Raw genomic sequence first — 16545 nt, 5'->3', positions numbered from 1 at the left:
TCTGCACAGGCATCTCTCTTTACTGCAGACACGGTATTTGTCTCTTAACTTGGAGATCATGTCTCTTATAAACTGGGTTTATTGAATCCCTGTATGTTTTTGTGGTTGACTGTTTTTAAATTTGAATGTATCAGCTTGCTACTTTGAATTTTGTTTTCATTCTCTTTTTTTCTGCATCTTTCATTCACTTTCAAACAGAGAAAATGTGACCAGTACTGGCCTGCCGAAGGCAGTGAAGAGTATGGGAACTTCTTGGTTACACAGAAGAGTGTCCATGTGCTTGCCTATTACACTGTGAGGAATTTTACTCTTAGAAACACAAAGATCAAAAAGGTTTGTGGAAGCCTGAAAAGACAGTTTGGGCAAAAGGGGGTGCTAGAAGTTGCTAAGAATATCTTTAAGGCAATTGGCAACTCTTTTCTATTGTACAGGTAAAGCTGAATTCTGTAGGTCCCTGCCAGAAAAGGTGCTCATTTGCCCAGATCAACAAATTCAGAAGATACTGACCTGTAGTACTGGTGTGATGTAGAACTATTAGAGAAAATTATGTGAGCACACTGCAGTACTGATTTGGACCTGTCCTGCCTGGTGAGCCAGGAGGATACATTCTCAGAAAGAAAGCTATTAAATTATCCACCTCAGCTACCAGTTTAGCTTTTTAAGGACTCAATTTTCACCTTCCTGCAAAACAGGTGAATCCACACCTCGGTTTATTGCAATTAGAACCAGCATACTCTCAGCTCAGCAGTGTGACTGGCTAATTTGGGGGCATTCTGAAATCTTAATTTATTTCAGCTACCTGCATGTGAGACATCTGGTTTCTCAGCCTCCCTGTACTAGTGGCTAGAGTACAGCACTTGCTGTCAAGTAATTTATTCTGACTGGTTTTGGAACCAATCTGTGAGTGAAATGACCTGCTTTCCAAGTGTATCCCTGCCTCTGAGTTGGTATTGAGGGAGGGAGCTTAGAAAAGCAGCCTCTAGAAGGCTACTTCCCTTGTAGATCACTAAAGCTGGGTGAGGTGAATCCTACCCTTTCTGTCCACCCAGCAGAGGAGAAAAGTGTCAGAAATCCCAGGTGACTCTTAAAAGCATCTGTACTTTGTTATCATTGCAGTGCTCTTAGCCTTTCTTTATGGTTTTCTAAGGGACTGTGCCAGGTCATTTTTTCTATTCAGAGGACAAGCTAATGGGCCAGAAACACTGCCCTTCCTCTTTCTCTTTGAAAGCTGGGATCCTCAGAGCCAGGCAGCATGCAGTCAACCCCACAGGGACACTAATTCAAGAATTAACAGATATGAAAATCAAATCATGAAGAATTTCCATTTACATGTGGGCAGATGACATATGGAATTATTTTTCTTGTTGCAGGGTTCCCAGAAAGGGAGGTCTAGTGGACGTATAGTAACTCAGTACCATTACACCCAGTGGCCTGACATGGGTGTCCCTGAGTACACGCTGCCCGTGCTCACCTTTGTGCGGAAGGCATCGCACGCCAAGCGCCACGCTGTCGGGCCCGTGGTGGTTCATTGCAGGTGTGGTTTTTGCAGCCCTACAGTTCACTCCCCTTTTCTTTTGCAGAGAAAAGGATTTGTCGGTGGTGGGCTAGGCAAAATTTCACTCTCACGTTTAACAGTTCATGATGAAGTAAGATTAATTTCTTAGCTGGTATTTCTCTCCTTGGTAAGGCCAACTAATCAACAGTCCGTGCCTCTTCTATAAATCTCCATAAACGAGATGCTGCTGCTCTGCTCTATGTTCTTTTTTTGTTCTGTTTTTTTCTTTTTTTTCAAAAATAATTTTCTTTTGACTTTCTTGCACATTTCTCTACTACTTTCTTGATTGCTATGAGCTCACCAGATGCATATATAGCAATAATTGTTTCATTTCTGCAAATCTATTGTCCGGATGGTTTTGGCTCATGGTTTTGGCTCGTGGTTTCTTTGGTGCAGGGATTCTCTCTAATCCTAAAAGGAGCTCTGTCCACAGAAGATTTGCTCTATTCCTGGCTGAACTACAACTCTGCCGTTCTTAACGTTACTCTGTGCTCTAGCAGTGATTTGCAATGGAGGAGTGTTCTGGGGAATGGTTTGAGGTCTGCATGTGCCTCAGTGTGCAGGCAGGTGTTCTGTCAGTGCTCACTAAGTCTGGGCAGCTCAGGGAAGATTGATTAAAAAGGGCTTGTAGGGCCTGGAATGACTTCACAATGCCCGTGGAGGACCAGGTTATTGTAAAATATATAAGCAGGTTCTGGTTTTCCACTGTAGTACCTCACCTTTGATGGAACATTTGGAAAGAGAACCTCCTCATGAATTCTGTCCTTCTGGAGCTGACTCTGAGGAAGCCAACAGGTAAAGTCACCTCACAAATGCTGCAAATGAAGATATTTTATTTCTGGGATGATCTAATCTGACTGAAATCTGTTTTTAGCTTGAGAAATGAAAATTCCACATTTTGGTTGTTTTGCTGTCTACATCCTGCCTGTTTGTTTCGGGAAGTTCAAAATAAGAGTTTCCCCAAAATGCCAAGTCTGTGATCTGTGCCAGCAGGCTGAGAGATCAGCAATACATTATAAGTCAATTAAAATAATTTTTAAAAATGTGAACTGTGGTAAGTTGTGTGGCTTCAGTCAGACTTCTCCATTGGGTCATAGGTATAGCTCACCTCTGTCTGTAGAAGTTTTATTCAGCTATTAGTTCACCTCTCCCCATGCACTATGGAATTTCAAAATAGTAATCTCATGTTAGAAATATAACTTTCATTTATCTTTACAGGCTGTATGGAGGACACAGATGATGAACTTCATGAAACTTTTTTTAGCTATTTTTGCATTTTGGTACTTTTCATGTTTTGTCTTTCACAGAAAGTATATACATTTTTTTGTGACTGGTAATATGTTATTAACCTTCACCTTTCAGTTTTATATCACATTTATTTAGACAGTTTATTATGGCAATCTGAGCTCACACTGCCCATGCCTTGTACCACTTCTGTGGAAGAAATGAGAGGACTGAATTAGCATCTAGGGATTGAGCTTGGATCTGCCCATAACCAGCCATGCAGACAGCCCAATGTTGCCGTCAAGTCACATGTACCAACACACATTTTCTCATAATTTAGAAGAGAATTACAGTTGACTAATTCCCATATATGACTAGATAACAAAAAATTATCTCTTGAAGTTATACTCTTTACATGGATATTTTATGGAAAAAAAAAAGTTGGCTTTAATCTTACAATCAGCAGTTTTTATGCTGAGTCAGAGTTCATAGGAGGAGTGAGTTGATTAACCCCTTTGTTTACATCCTCCCTTTTAAAGAAGAGTTTCAACCATTGCTTGCCATTTTATCTGTATCTGAAGAGCACTGAGGTTTTTATTTTACAGATGTACCTTGAGCTCTGGGTTTTCCTCAGTCTGGTATCTTTGAAATCTCCTGTATCTGTAATGGGTGGCAAAATGCAGCCTTCCATTTAAAGTGATGTGTATTTCAACATGGAAGAGCTTGAGCACATTAACTGTGCCCAAATGCTGACACATGCCATCCTTTTCAGGTACACTTCAGAACATATCCTATTTCAGAGGCCTGAAATTTGCAGGCTTTGAAATTACTTTAAAAATTGTTATGGAAAATGATCTTTAGATCTGTTCTTGCACAAAGAAAAAGACAAGTTGAAAAAATTTTTCTTCATTACCAGCTTTGAAGTTTTAGCAGTGTTCCACCTAATAACTTGTAGAAAATCTTTCCTACTTATTGGTTTGTTGAAAAAGCCATGTGTAAGTAACAGTTCTTTTCATTATTATTTTACTTCAGGCTCAAAACTATTTTTTTGTTTTGTAGTGCTGGTGTTGGAAGGACAGGCACATACATAGTGTTAGACAGCATGCTGCAGCAAATTCAGCATGAAGGGACAGTCAACATCTTTGGGTTCTTAAAACACATACGTACCCAAAGGAACTACCTGGTGCAGACTGAGGTAAGAATAAAATATCTATAATGAGAGACTATCTCAGAGTATTTCTGTTTGCAGGAAGAGAGATGGTGCAGTCCTGTTTTTGGCATCATAAGACAGACTGGCACCCAGTCACCAGACTGAACTTTTTTTCCTTTTGCTTCCTTTGTTTTTATAGAGACATCTTTCTAGGCCCATTCAGAGCAATGCACTAGAAATTGCCTGTGAGCTCTTATGTGTATATTAAGGAGGACTCATAAGAGAGAAAGTCTGGATAACTCATGCTTCCAGTAGCACTTTCTGGGCAAGGCATGCACTTTTGTCATAGATATCAGAAATACCTGTGTCAGGTGTTCAGTTCTTCACCAAACCTGATTAAACAGGTGATATCAAGCAATAAAAAGAATAAAACCTGCTTCACACAGAAGATTATCAATATCTGCTTTAAACTAAAGATTATATGTAGAATAGTGAAAGACCAAAAGAAAACAATGTGGATTACAGCAGGGCATTTGAAAGTCTATTTCAGATTTCAATAACAGGTGGTTAGATTCCCCCTGACTTTTAACAGAGAAAAAAAAGGTAATCACCAACAGCAGGGGCATTTGTCCCAAAGGGTGTGAGACAGAAAATAGAGGATAGCAGTAGGAACTGGCACTGATTGCTTTATTGGAAGAAAGACAGGGAGAGTCACATAAGCTGACCTGAGTATTTGACTCAAGGCTGTGCTTGCATTTTATCTCTGTTCTGTGAACATGAGATATAATAGGTGGTGAGCAGTTGGTATCATCCATACATTGCATGTGTAGTTCATTTGTGCTTGTAAATGCATAGTGTCACTGCAGAGGGACAGCCTTGACTGTAAAGGATCATTTGGGAAAACTCCCTTACAGCAGCAGACTATGGGGCAATAATGACCAGATCAGAAGTGACAGCTTAGCCAGAGTGTTCCAAGAGTATCTGAAAATAATCAGAGCTCAGATGTTTGGTTTTATTTTCACAGGAGCAATACATCTTCATTCACGATGCACTGGTTGAAGCAATACTCAGTAAAGAAACAGAAGTCCTTGAGACTCACATTCATGCCTATGTTAATGCTCTCTTGATTCCTGGACCAACAGGAAAGACCAGACTGGAGAAACAATTCAAGGTAAGCTCTCCAAGACAGTAACACAAAAAGCTTTAGTCTTGCAAGTTTGAGTGGCTTAGAAGTAGTTATCTCAGCACAACTTTCTCTAGGTGAATTTAATTGCTGAGCCACATTCAGAGTAATTTGATAAATGCAATCAATTGGGACAAAATAATTATTTGCATACTCTTAAAGAAACAACTATTAAAAAAAATTTAAAAGAGCATAAGAAATAGGCCAGTAAGTAGATTTTGGAAAATCTATCTACATGCCATTGCACAAAGATCTCAAAGGTAAAACAACAGTCTGGAAAAAAAATTCATGAACTATTTTGGTCAGTTAACAAACTCCCCTCAGTGTACAGCAGAAAATGAAGACTTTACCTCCACAGGTAACAAGTGAACACTTTGGTGCTCATGGATGTGGACATCAGTGTCTGCATTCATGGGACATTCAGTCACTCAGAGAAAGAGCAGATCCAGCCTGATAAAAGCCCAGAATCTGTAAGGAAAACAGCTCACTGACTCATGGGGAGAGTGGGAAGTATAGCTCACTCACTGGGTCATTTACAGAGGAAGCACAGAAAAATGGTCCCTTTTCAAATTAATTTGGCTCCAGAGAAGTAAATCAAACTTAATTTTTTTTCCAGATTGTGAGGCAAAACAGACTTTGGTCTCCTTAATTTAACATGAAATTAATTACTAGAACCTTTCTCTCTAAGGATTTTAATTCTAAGAACTGCATGGGACACTGTGTTTTCTTTCTACTATTAGCTATTGGATCATAAGTAAAAACCTTAAGCAGGTGAATACCTATTTAATGGCAGTACATAACGAGGCTATGAAAATATTTGTATATTATTTTTCTTAAGTATTTTGGTCACGTGGGCACAGTAATACAGAGTAATGCAGAACAACACAATGGGAACAACACAGCAAAGTATTGCAGTTTGTTGCTGTCCTGGCTTGAATGGTCCATCAGTGTTGCACTGTTTTTCCCTAGGGAAAAGTAGGAACTCTTACCTCAGCTGTGTTGTGCTTGGAGAAATAAGCATCCCACCTTTCCCACACAGATGAAAGAATAAAACACATAATTATACAAACAGAGAGTATAAACATATGTAAACACAGAAATTGCAGAGACCCAGTTTCAAGAGCTTAAATATTATCAGAAAGGGGCATGTAACATTCAGCCTTATTTTCCTCTGCAGGGTAAAATTATTAGAATAATCACAGAAATGTGGAGTCTCATTCTATTGAAGAACTGGTTTAGATGAAAAAAAAATTGTGGTCTAATTCATTTTGATGGAACTTCCCTAGTTTGCTATCTGCTTTTCCAAAGCAGGCAGTTTCTCCACATGCCCAGCCCAAAACATCACAGAAATATCTTTTGAACTTTCTGATTAAACTGGTTGATCAGTCAAAAAAACACCAAAAAAAAAAAAAAAAAAAAACCACCAACAAAAACCCCACAACTGAAAAGCTGGGAAAAACATGCTTTCTAAACTTACTTTATACCTAAGCAGTACATACAAATACATATATATATATATATATATACACAAAGCATTGTATACATCAGTGTATATATGCATATATTTGTTCCGTCTCATATTTTCTCTATTTGAATTGTATTAGTTGATACAATTAAGTCAATGTGATTGCCCCTCTTCAGTTCTATTTTCCTCTCACAAATTTGGAGAGAAAATCAAGAAGCTCATAACTGGGATATCTAGAGATGCCTTGTAGCAGGAGCTGTACCGTCAGTATAACGATGTATAACAGTGCAGATTTTGCTGCACAGACATTTGCTGTTTTCCAAAACTATTTATAATTACACAAATAGCTCTGCAGGCAAAATGGAAGCAGCACCAGGATGACAACAGGCGCTGAGAGGTAGGGGCTGGATATGGAACAACATAAAGTGGCATTCCCTTCACAAATATCCTTATCCTTCTAGAGCTCAAGAATAATTTGAAATGGTAAAACAGTGAAGAAAAAAGATTCTCATGACTTGCTAAGTAGCTTAACCAGGTCATTAAGATACCTAAGATTGCTCACCTGCAGTACATGCCCCCACCTGTTTAATGCAGCTTTTGTACAGTGATCTGATTCCTTTTAACTTTATTCTTCCAGTTACTGAGCCAGTCAAACACACAGCAATGTGATTATTCAACGGCACTCAAGCAATGTAACAGGGAAAAGAACCGAACTTCATCTATCATTCCTGGTAAGCTTGTTCAAATCAGCTTCTCTGAGGATCAAAATGTTTATGAACATAAAGGTTGTCAAACCTTTAATCTTTCCTCAGCAAGAGCTGATGATATTTCTATTGGTATGGAGCAATGTTCTGTAAAATACTTTCAGTGAATAAATTGAATAAATACTACAGGTAGGAAAACAAAATAGATGGCTGGATGACACCACGATTGATGGAGTTTGGTGTTATGATTAATATGAGATATGTGAGATAATTGCTATAATACATGAGTCATTGCAATGCATGTACCATTTTATGACTTTTTTTTACAGTGGAAAGATCTAGAGTGGGTATCTCATCGCTGTCTGGAGAAGGGACAGACTACATCAATGCTTCCTATATTATGGTAAGTCAGTTGTTAACTGTATTGGTGAAAAACAATGTCCCAATGTGTAGCTGTTTTCACAAACACCATGAGTCTGAGTTAGGGTGGCAGAGCTCCAATTGTCAAAGCTCCTTTCTTGCATTATTCACTCTGCCTGAAAGAATTAGTTCCCCAACAAGTATTATTGCTGTTACAACTGTTTTTAAGTTGGTTAAGTGCATTTCATTTTAACATGCAAAACAACCAAAAATCCTGTCATAGTTTTAAAATCTGGTAAACCTAAGTGCCACCTGTGGAAGAATCTTTTGAGCTGAAATAGAAGTGTTAAGTAACGAGTTAGTTTGTAATGGTTATACTGTGATTTGCCTTCCTACTCATCTTGCAGAGCTTTTGCATCTGGCACAGCCCAGGACACCATAGCTTATCAGCATTTCATTGACTTCTTGTTCCACAGGTTTTCTTCAGTTCTTTTCCCCTCCATTAGCTCTTCTGGAATTCTGCTTAATGCAGAACAATTAGCACGTGTGTGACTCAATATATTTTTGCTCTGAATTAAATTCAAGTCTCCATTGATTTCTCTTTGGTTTTGTTTTTTTGTTTGTTTTTTTTAATTTTTTTTTTAAGTTCTAAAAGTTACTCCAGTGTGATTGATTTTATTCTTTTCATCTGAAAAATACTGAAACTGAAATTTTAAATTGTTCTATTATTTACAGGAAGCCAAAAGAAGCAAAAATCTGGAATTCACTTTCTAGGTTTCTTATTCTGTCCTCTAGAAGATTCCTTTAAATGTTAACAGCTGGGCATCAGTTCTGAGTCTGTTGATTTTGTTTTGCAGGGCTATTATCAAAGCAATGAATTCATTATTACCCAGCATCCCTTACTACACACTATCAAGGATTTCTGGAGAATGATATGGGACCATAATGCCCAGCTAATAGTCATGCTTCCTGATAGCCAGAATATGGTATGTTTTGTAGCTGATTATTGTGGGTGTATATATGGATTTTGTTAGTATTAGTATTTTGAAATATGCAGGCCATGAGCCAATATATTGGAGTTTAGGGGGAAAAAGGAAAGGAAAAAAAAATTTTAAAACCCACTCCTGAAAAATTAAAAATTAATATTACTGTATAATATATTAATGCCCCAAATCATCTTGTGTAAATCTGGAGAACTTGTCTCAGGAATATCTGAGAGCTTTTAGGTTGCTACTTAGAGAAATCTTGAGGTGAAAGAGCATTGTGTTTGGTAATGAATCTGGAGGAAAGCAGTGTAAATGCTTTTGAGAGTATGGTTGGGAAAACATGAATACTCAAGACTTTGGTTTTTTCTTCTCACCAAATGTTTTATGAGTGTTCTGCTCACATTTTGTTCTATAAAACAAATGGATTTTTAAGTTAGCTCATGTAGTAAGGGAGATTCATCTGCCAGGATGTGCTGGTTATTATTATCCTCATAGGAAAGACACTAAGACTCTAGAGTATCATTTAAAATGTTATTTTTTAGAGCTAAAATATAAAGGAGAACTTAGTATAGGTAATCTTACAACTCATCAGGTAGATGCTGGGAACCCCAGGTTGGACAGCACTGAATGGGTTCCTGATTAAGGTACAGCACACAATGCAGCTCCCATCCATTGAAGGATTATCAACTTTTGGTCATTCAAACTATTATAGTATTTTCTTAAAACAGCTCTGTCATTTCTGCTGTCAAACAGAAAGAATGTTCTCATAAGAACTCCTACCTGCACTTTTAGATGATCCCAAGGCCACACAAGTGGTGTAATAATTGGTACAGAGTGGGAGCTGCCTGCAGGCTCCTTAATTACAGTCCATCAGGAAGGTTTATCCAGTGGCCATGGACTATGGGCAGCACAACACATCCTGAAGGCCAGGCTGGATGTGTGACAGAGAGCAGCCCAGCACACACTGTCTGTTCCATGTGTCACTGTCTCCACAGGGTGCCATGGTCTCCTGGTCACAATCACTACCAACATGTCTGGAAACAATCACTTTCATGTTTGTAATCCAAATCAAATTTTGACTTGACAATTTAAATCTATCTGGCTGCACTGATTACATGACACGCTCCCTGACATTATTTATTATGTTGGATTAAGTTTTCTTTTGAGAGTTCAACATTATTTCTGTGGCTTCTTTCTTTCTTTCCTCGAGGCTGAAGATGAGTTTGTATATTGGCCAAACAAAGATGAACCTATAAACTGTGAGACCTTCAAAGTTACTATGATTGCTGAAGAACACAAGTGTCTGTCTAATGAGGAGAAGCTCATAATCCAAGATTTTATTTTAGAAGCTACACAGGTAACACTGTCATAAACATGTCACTTAGGACTTCATTTGTTAGAGGTAATGCCTACATTTTGCTATATTTTCTTTGGTAAATGAGGGATAAAATTCTGTGCCCTTGAAACAGCCAGGGAGGAAGTAACCTCTGTAGGTGATGTGGTGACATGGGGAATAGTCCAGCCTCCATGGCAGTGGGATTCTGCATCTGGAGGTTGGAGTTGGATGGGAGTAAGGTGAAGGATAAGAGTAAAGTCAGTCAATCTTTTATCAAAATGATTCATGGTTTGTTTGTTTTTTTTCACTCTTTTAGGATGACTATGTACTTGAAGTAAGGCATTTTCAGTGTCCAAAATGGCCAAATCCTGATAGTCCTATTAGTAAAACTTTTGAACTGATAAGCATCATCAAAGAGGAAACTTCCAACCGTGATGGACCCATGATTGTACATGATGAGTAAGAACTCCAACTTTCAGTCTGTTTTGATGTTTTTCTGCAGAACCATCCTTGCATCTCTTTAGAGTGAAGGCTGCTGAAAAAAGGCACAAAGTCTACAACAAACAATAGTGCTGCTGCTTCTGTTTCAGTGGTATCAACAAGAGAAACATTTTCATTTCATCACACTTCAATTTTTCCTTCTCAGTTCTATCATTTTGATTTACCAGCTGATTGTCAAGTCAGGCACAGAGGAAATCAAATAGGGCTTCATTGTTATTGAAAGAAGTAATACTACTTAGATGAGGCACCTTACCTTTCTCCTGTTGTTTAAGGATGGCCCAAAAGCACTGAAGTTTTGATATACTGAAGGACAAGAGGCCTTCGGGATTTGGTTGGTAGAGGAATGTAGAGCAATAACTCTAAGACTGGCTTTCAAACAATCTCCAGAAGTTGTAGCCATGTGCAGTGAAGGTTGTGGTAAGGCAATGCTAGGCATTTACACTTTACACTTTCAGAAAGTGTAAAGCTAACATGACAGAAATTACTTATCAGTTTCCCTTGGATTTTGTATTTTCCTCAGCTATAGAAAAACCTGATTTGGTTTCTAGAGACTTTTTTAATGTGGGGGTTTTGTTTTGTTTGTTTTTTACTTTATAAAGGCATGGAGGGGTGACAGCAGGCACTTTCTGTGCTTTAACCACACTGATGCATCAACTGGAAAATGAGAACTCAGTGGATGTTTACCAAGTAGCAAAGATGATAAATCTGATGAGACCTGGAGTCTTTACAGACATTGTAAGTAATGAGCAAAATATGTGCACGATTTTTTCCTGTGTGTGGTATTATTATGCTTAGGTCTTATAGCAATGTTACTGAACTACTTGGATCTCAGTTTCTACATGAATTAATCAAAACTGTCTTCCAGAGGTGCTGCAGTGGACCTGCTGCTTATTTCAAAATGAAGTATTTCCTGTGAAAAGCTGTTATGTTGTTACCAAGTGGTCATGTTAAAAACATGCAGAGCTGCCTTCATCATCATAAAACCTGCTCTGTGTCATGCCATGCTCAGTAATCCAATAAAATGTGGAGCACAGTGCAGTAACAGACTGACACATCAGCTGTTAATTAATTTTGAGTAACAGTGTTACAAGTTAATCTAGTGTTATTATTTCTGACAGCATACTGACTATATCCTCTTTTCTTCTCCAGGAACAGTACCAGTTTTTGTACAAAGCTATTCTCAGCCTTGTCAGCACAAGACAAGAAGAAAATCCCTCAGCATCTATGGACAGTAATGGCTCAGCTTTACCCGATGGAAATGCAGCTGAAAGTTTAGAATCTTTAGTTTAATTAACACATCAAATTAAACACACACATATCTACATCACACCAGTCACATCTGGAGTTTACCATTATTATTTTCAGTTTTTTTACTTTGGGGAGAGAGAAATCTGCCCAGTCTCTCTAAATATAATCAGATCCCAAGCAAACAGTTATTTCTGTTACATATGAGTTTACTGCGGATTTTTTATCATTAACAATGTGTGCCTTTTCTTGAAAGATTTCTTGTGATACGTTGTTATGTCTGGACTAACTTGATTGACTTTTACAGTGTTTCTAAGAATTGAATTGTGGTATGTTTTTTCAGTATTAGTTTTTGATTTATCTGGCTTTACTTTTAACTTAAAATTATGATATTTATAGGTGTTAGAGGATTCTCAATTACAAATGTCATGGGATTAGTATTTGATTTATTTACTGTATTTATAACAATTCAAATTTGCTAGAACTATAACTTTTAATATAGTAGAATGTAAATAAAATACTGTTCTCCATAACATTCAACATTTTAAGACTTCAATTAGACATTTAGAATGGTAATATGATACTGTAAATACTGCTACTTCAGTAGTGATCCATGGACCAAATTTATATTTATAATTGTAGATTTTTATATTTTACTACAGAGTCAGTTTTCTAGTTCTGTGTAATTGCCTTGTTAAATGATGTAGTCCAGTATGTTTTTATTTTAACAAAGTCTTCTCATATATAATTGTGCATCTTAAGCAAATAACCTTCATATAATTGCATGTGATTTTAACCTTTTGTGGCAAATAGAAAACCTTTGTTTTGAAATGAGAAGTTTTTATGAGAATAACACCTGTACTAGGCATTGTTAAATTGTTTTTACCTATGGCATTGCAAAAATAAATATAAATATTCCAGTCTGTGCATAGCAGTGTACCACCCCCACTTCTGGGGGTGCTGGTTGACACCCAGCTGAATATGAGCCAGCAGTGTGCCCAGGTGGCCACGAAGGCCATCAGCATCCTGGCTTGTATCAGGAATAATGTGGGCAGCAGGAGAAGGGAAGTGATCATGTCCCTGGACCATCATTAGTGAGGTTGCAGCCTGACACACCTCAAGTGTTGTATTCAGTTCTGAGCCCCTCACTACAGGAAAGACATTGAGCTGCTGGAGGGAGTTCAGAGAAGGGGAACTCAGGTGGTGAAGGGTCTGGAGACCAAGTCCACAGAAGAGAGGCTGAGGGAATCGGGAATATTTCTTTTTGGAAAAGGGAAGACTGAAGGGAAAACTTATCGCTCTACAAATACCTGAAAGGAGGCTGTAGGGAGGTGGGTGCTGGACTCTTCTCTCAAGTAAATAATGATAGGACTAGAGGAAATGGCCTGAAGCTGCACCAGAGGAGGTTTAGACTAGAGAAGAAGAAGAATTTCTTTACTTAACCAGTAGCCAGGCACTGGAACTGACTGCAAAATGAGGTGGTAGAGTCACCATTGCTGGAGATGTTAAAAAACCCACATTGATGTGGCACTTCAAGCCTTTCTGTGATGGGCATGGTGTTTTTTCTTGGTTGATGGTTGGAGTCAGTGATCTTAGAGGTCTTTCCCAACCATGACAATTCTATGACCACATACAGAAAACAGCCTTTACTGTCATATGGCAGAGCCCTTACTTCCAATAAGGACCCAAGGCTGACCTTGAGACAGCTGCTTTTCCTGTGGTAACTGGTTTCAGACCACAGGTTAAGAAAACTTTTCATTTTATTATTTAATCTCTACTCCACTTCCACCTCTACCCATAGTGTCCACGTTTCCCCTTTCAGCCACTCCTTACATATGTCTCATATTGGTCTTCCACAGGTTAATGGTCTGTCCCGGGCCTCCAAATCACCTAATTGCCCCCTTGCAAGACTTTTCCTTGATGGCTTTGCTTCAGACCATTCATTCAGCTTCTGAGCTCTTTATTGCCTCCTCTGGCAAAGCAAAAGTCAAACTCTGGGAAGCAATAAAGCAAGTAATTTCTACAAGAATCAAACCCAAACATTTCATCTTAGCCACTCAACTCCTTTCTGTCACCTTCTGAACTGGAAAGAAAAGATGATCATTGAACTGAGGGATGCAGCACCTGAGGAGGATAGAGGAGCCTGCAGCAGAATAGGTCTTTGTTTAAAGCTAACACAGGACATAGGAGTAACTATTTTCTAAATGTGGTACATTCAGTTGCTACATAGAAATATTGAGAGCAGAGATACTGGTTTTAACTAGAATGCCATAGAAACTAATGGACACTATCTTAGATGAGAAGTAAGGATAGGAGAAGAAATACCTGATGTGGACTTGGGGATTTTAGTCAACTAATTCCTAAGGCAAGAGTGAGGGATCTCAGTGCATAGATAGTCTAGATAGACCCGGACTCCCACCCCCCCTCAGCAGTGTGGGGTTGAGGGGAGGTGGAGCTGCAACAAAGCCAAAGCAAATTTAAGTTTGAATGGATATAAACAGTAGAAACTTTAAAAAGTCCTCACACTGCTGATACATGAAGTGAGCGTGAAGGAGCTAGACCAGAAGACAGAATGGCACAGAATGACAGAATAGCCAGCAGCAAAGCAGACCTTTTTCTTTAAAAAAAAAAAAAAAAAAAAGACATATATAGACATGGTAATCAAAACAACATAATGAGTAGTTTGCTTTGTAAAACTGCGTTAATGTTGATGCTCTCAGGTTCTCTTTTGCACGTGATCACTTCTCTTTATAACCACAGAAGTGCAGTCCCAGAGGTTTTGCAGTGACTGAATCCCCTGGGCTTGGGGCCACAGGGTTTCCCCTTCCTTGTCCACCAGAGCCAAATGCAGGAGGATTCTCCTGCTTCAGCCCCATTCCCTGTTGCAGGTCTGGCCAGGAACCACACCAGGCATGTGTTGCAGACAGAGATGCATACACACTCATCCACAGAGCAGTAGCAACAGAATTCATCACACAGAGACTGGGAACAGGATTTAAGAGGACAGAGGGCAGTGACCAGGCACAGGCCATGAATGGATACTGCCCAGCAGCCTGCTTACATGACCCTTTTATCCCTCTGCTCTCCATTTTCCCTTGCTTAGTCTTTTTATATTCACCTTGATCCCTCTGTGCCTCCACCCTGGTTTTGCTGTCTCTTTGCAGGTAAACTACCCGGTTACCTTTTCTTCAAGAGCCTTGGCTTTGTTACAGCTTTACCCAAATGTAAAACTTCTGATGCCACCACTTAGATCATCTCAGTTGTACATGACATTCTCAAGATGATCACCTTGGCATATCTTACCTTGCAAGATTTTCTTTCCAAAAGGTCTCCAACAGTTTGGCCTCTTCTCACAGAAGTCCCTTTGAATCACCTGTGAAACTCTGCCAGAGTTCATGTAACATCTCTCAGCTGCTCACTCTTCCTTTCATCAGACATTTCCCCTCTCCTGCCCTGCAGTTTCAGGATCTATGCAGGTAGCTCAGCCTCAGGCCAGGGGTGCCACCCATGTACTTGCAGATACTTCCCTCTTTAGTTCACAGACATAATGTTGATTAAATAATTCAGAAATGAGGGAAGCTACTTTTCTGAACCAAGGCATCTTTATTCAGGTGATCCTTGTCATTCCTGCATATTTGCTAATTCTGAAGTCCAGGAAGAATGGGACTGAGATAGGTTTCTAAGTGAAAACAAACTTACAGTGTATCCCTAGTGAATTTAAACACCATTGAAAAATAGGATCTAGATTTTTTTGGTGTTATATTTGTGCTATTTTGGGGATGACAAGAATATCAAATATACAGAACCTGCTCATCATCCCAAATGATAAACATTTTTCCAACAGTTGAATTACATGTCCATGTTCTTCAGAGCTCTCAGGCACACAGCTGGTGTATGCAGAAGTGAGTATGAGGTGCTCTTTGAGAAGGGAGCATCTTCTCTTTCCAGGTGGCCTGGGGGTTTCTCACTATTTCCTCTGCAGTGCTCAGGTTGGCTGACATTCTCCATTTGTATATCTAGGCTAATGAGGATGGTTATGTTATATAATTCCTCCCCCCTTTTCAATCCAAAAATATAGAAACAATTTTTCCTTTCTTAATCTCTAGGGGTGTCCACAAAAGAGAGGTTAATTGTGATTTTATGGCCATTTCTAAACCATATTCCTTAATCTTCTTAGTGTACACTTCTGCACTTCCCCATATTAGCACACAACATGAGAAACTAATGCCTGTGTGCTAGTTCTCCAGCCTTTTCTTTAGGAAAACTGACTTGTAGCCTCACATAACTTCATGTTTTTTCTTTCCGTATCTTCTGTTAATGTATTTACAGTCTCATATAGTTGTACATACAAACTTATTTTAGGCCAAGTCATTCTACTACAATTTCTAAGTTTCTATGGACCAAAAGCGAAATAGGAATCCTCCTTTCTAAAATCCCATCTTGATATAACTGTTCCTTTCAACCTAAATGTTTTGCAGACATTTTAAAATGATAATCCAAGGAATCAGCTGTCGTTCAAGGTTTCTTTCAGAGATGTTTGTAATCGCATTCATCATCTTAGCTTGCTGACAAGTTATTTAAAACATAAGTGCTTAGGATAATCTCTTTACTCACACATATTGGTTCTGATCTAGAAAAAACATAAGAATCATAAAAAAAAATCTTCTATAATCTTTAACCGTGATGGATTACAGATTTTAATAAATGCGTGTCAGTTCCTCTCTCAGACAAAGGCCATATTCTAATTAATTTTTTTTCTTCTAATCCAAGCTACAGACTCAAAAGACATACAGCCTGCCTTTTCAAACTGGGTCAAGTGTGGAAAAGATGTTATGT

The 16545-nt window shown here is 38.7% G+C and overlaps 1 protein-coding gene across 1 annotated transcript in view; it reads left to right on the top strand.

The window, feature by feature from the left end:
• The window catches only part of PTPRZ1 (protein tyrosine phosphatase receptor type Z1), an 87807-nt gene extending 75972 nt beyond the window's left edge, over nt 1–11835 (top strand). The window contains 12 exon segments of the mRNA XM_030446856.1: nt 199–333; nt 1371–1534; nt 2267–2350; nt 3839–3974; nt 4954–5100; nt 7215–7308; nt 7611–7684; nt 8499–8627; nt 9838–9984; nt 10280–10422; nt 11064–11199; nt 11614–11835. Coding sequence (XP_030302716.1) covers nt 199–333; nt 1371–1534; nt 2267–2350; nt 3839–3974; nt 4954–5100; nt 7215–7308; nt 7611–7684; nt 8499–8627; nt 9838–9984; nt 10280–10422; nt 11064–11199; nt 11614–11754 — 1530 coding nt within the window. The 3' untranslated portion in view covers nt 11755–11835.
• The last annotated feature ends 4710 nt before the right edge of the window (nt 11836–16545 follow it).

The sequence above is a fragment of the Calypte anna genome, chromosome 1 (genome assembly GCF_003957555.1).
Source record: "Calypte anna isolate BGI_N300 chromosome 1, bCalAnn1_v1.p, whole genome shotgun sequence".
Taxonomy (NCBI): Eukaryota; Metazoa; Chordata; class Aves; order Apodiformes; family Trochilidae; genus Calypte; species Calypte anna.
Note: the sequence above shows the minus strand (reverse complement) of the source record. Positions and strands in the feature narration are given on the sequence as shown.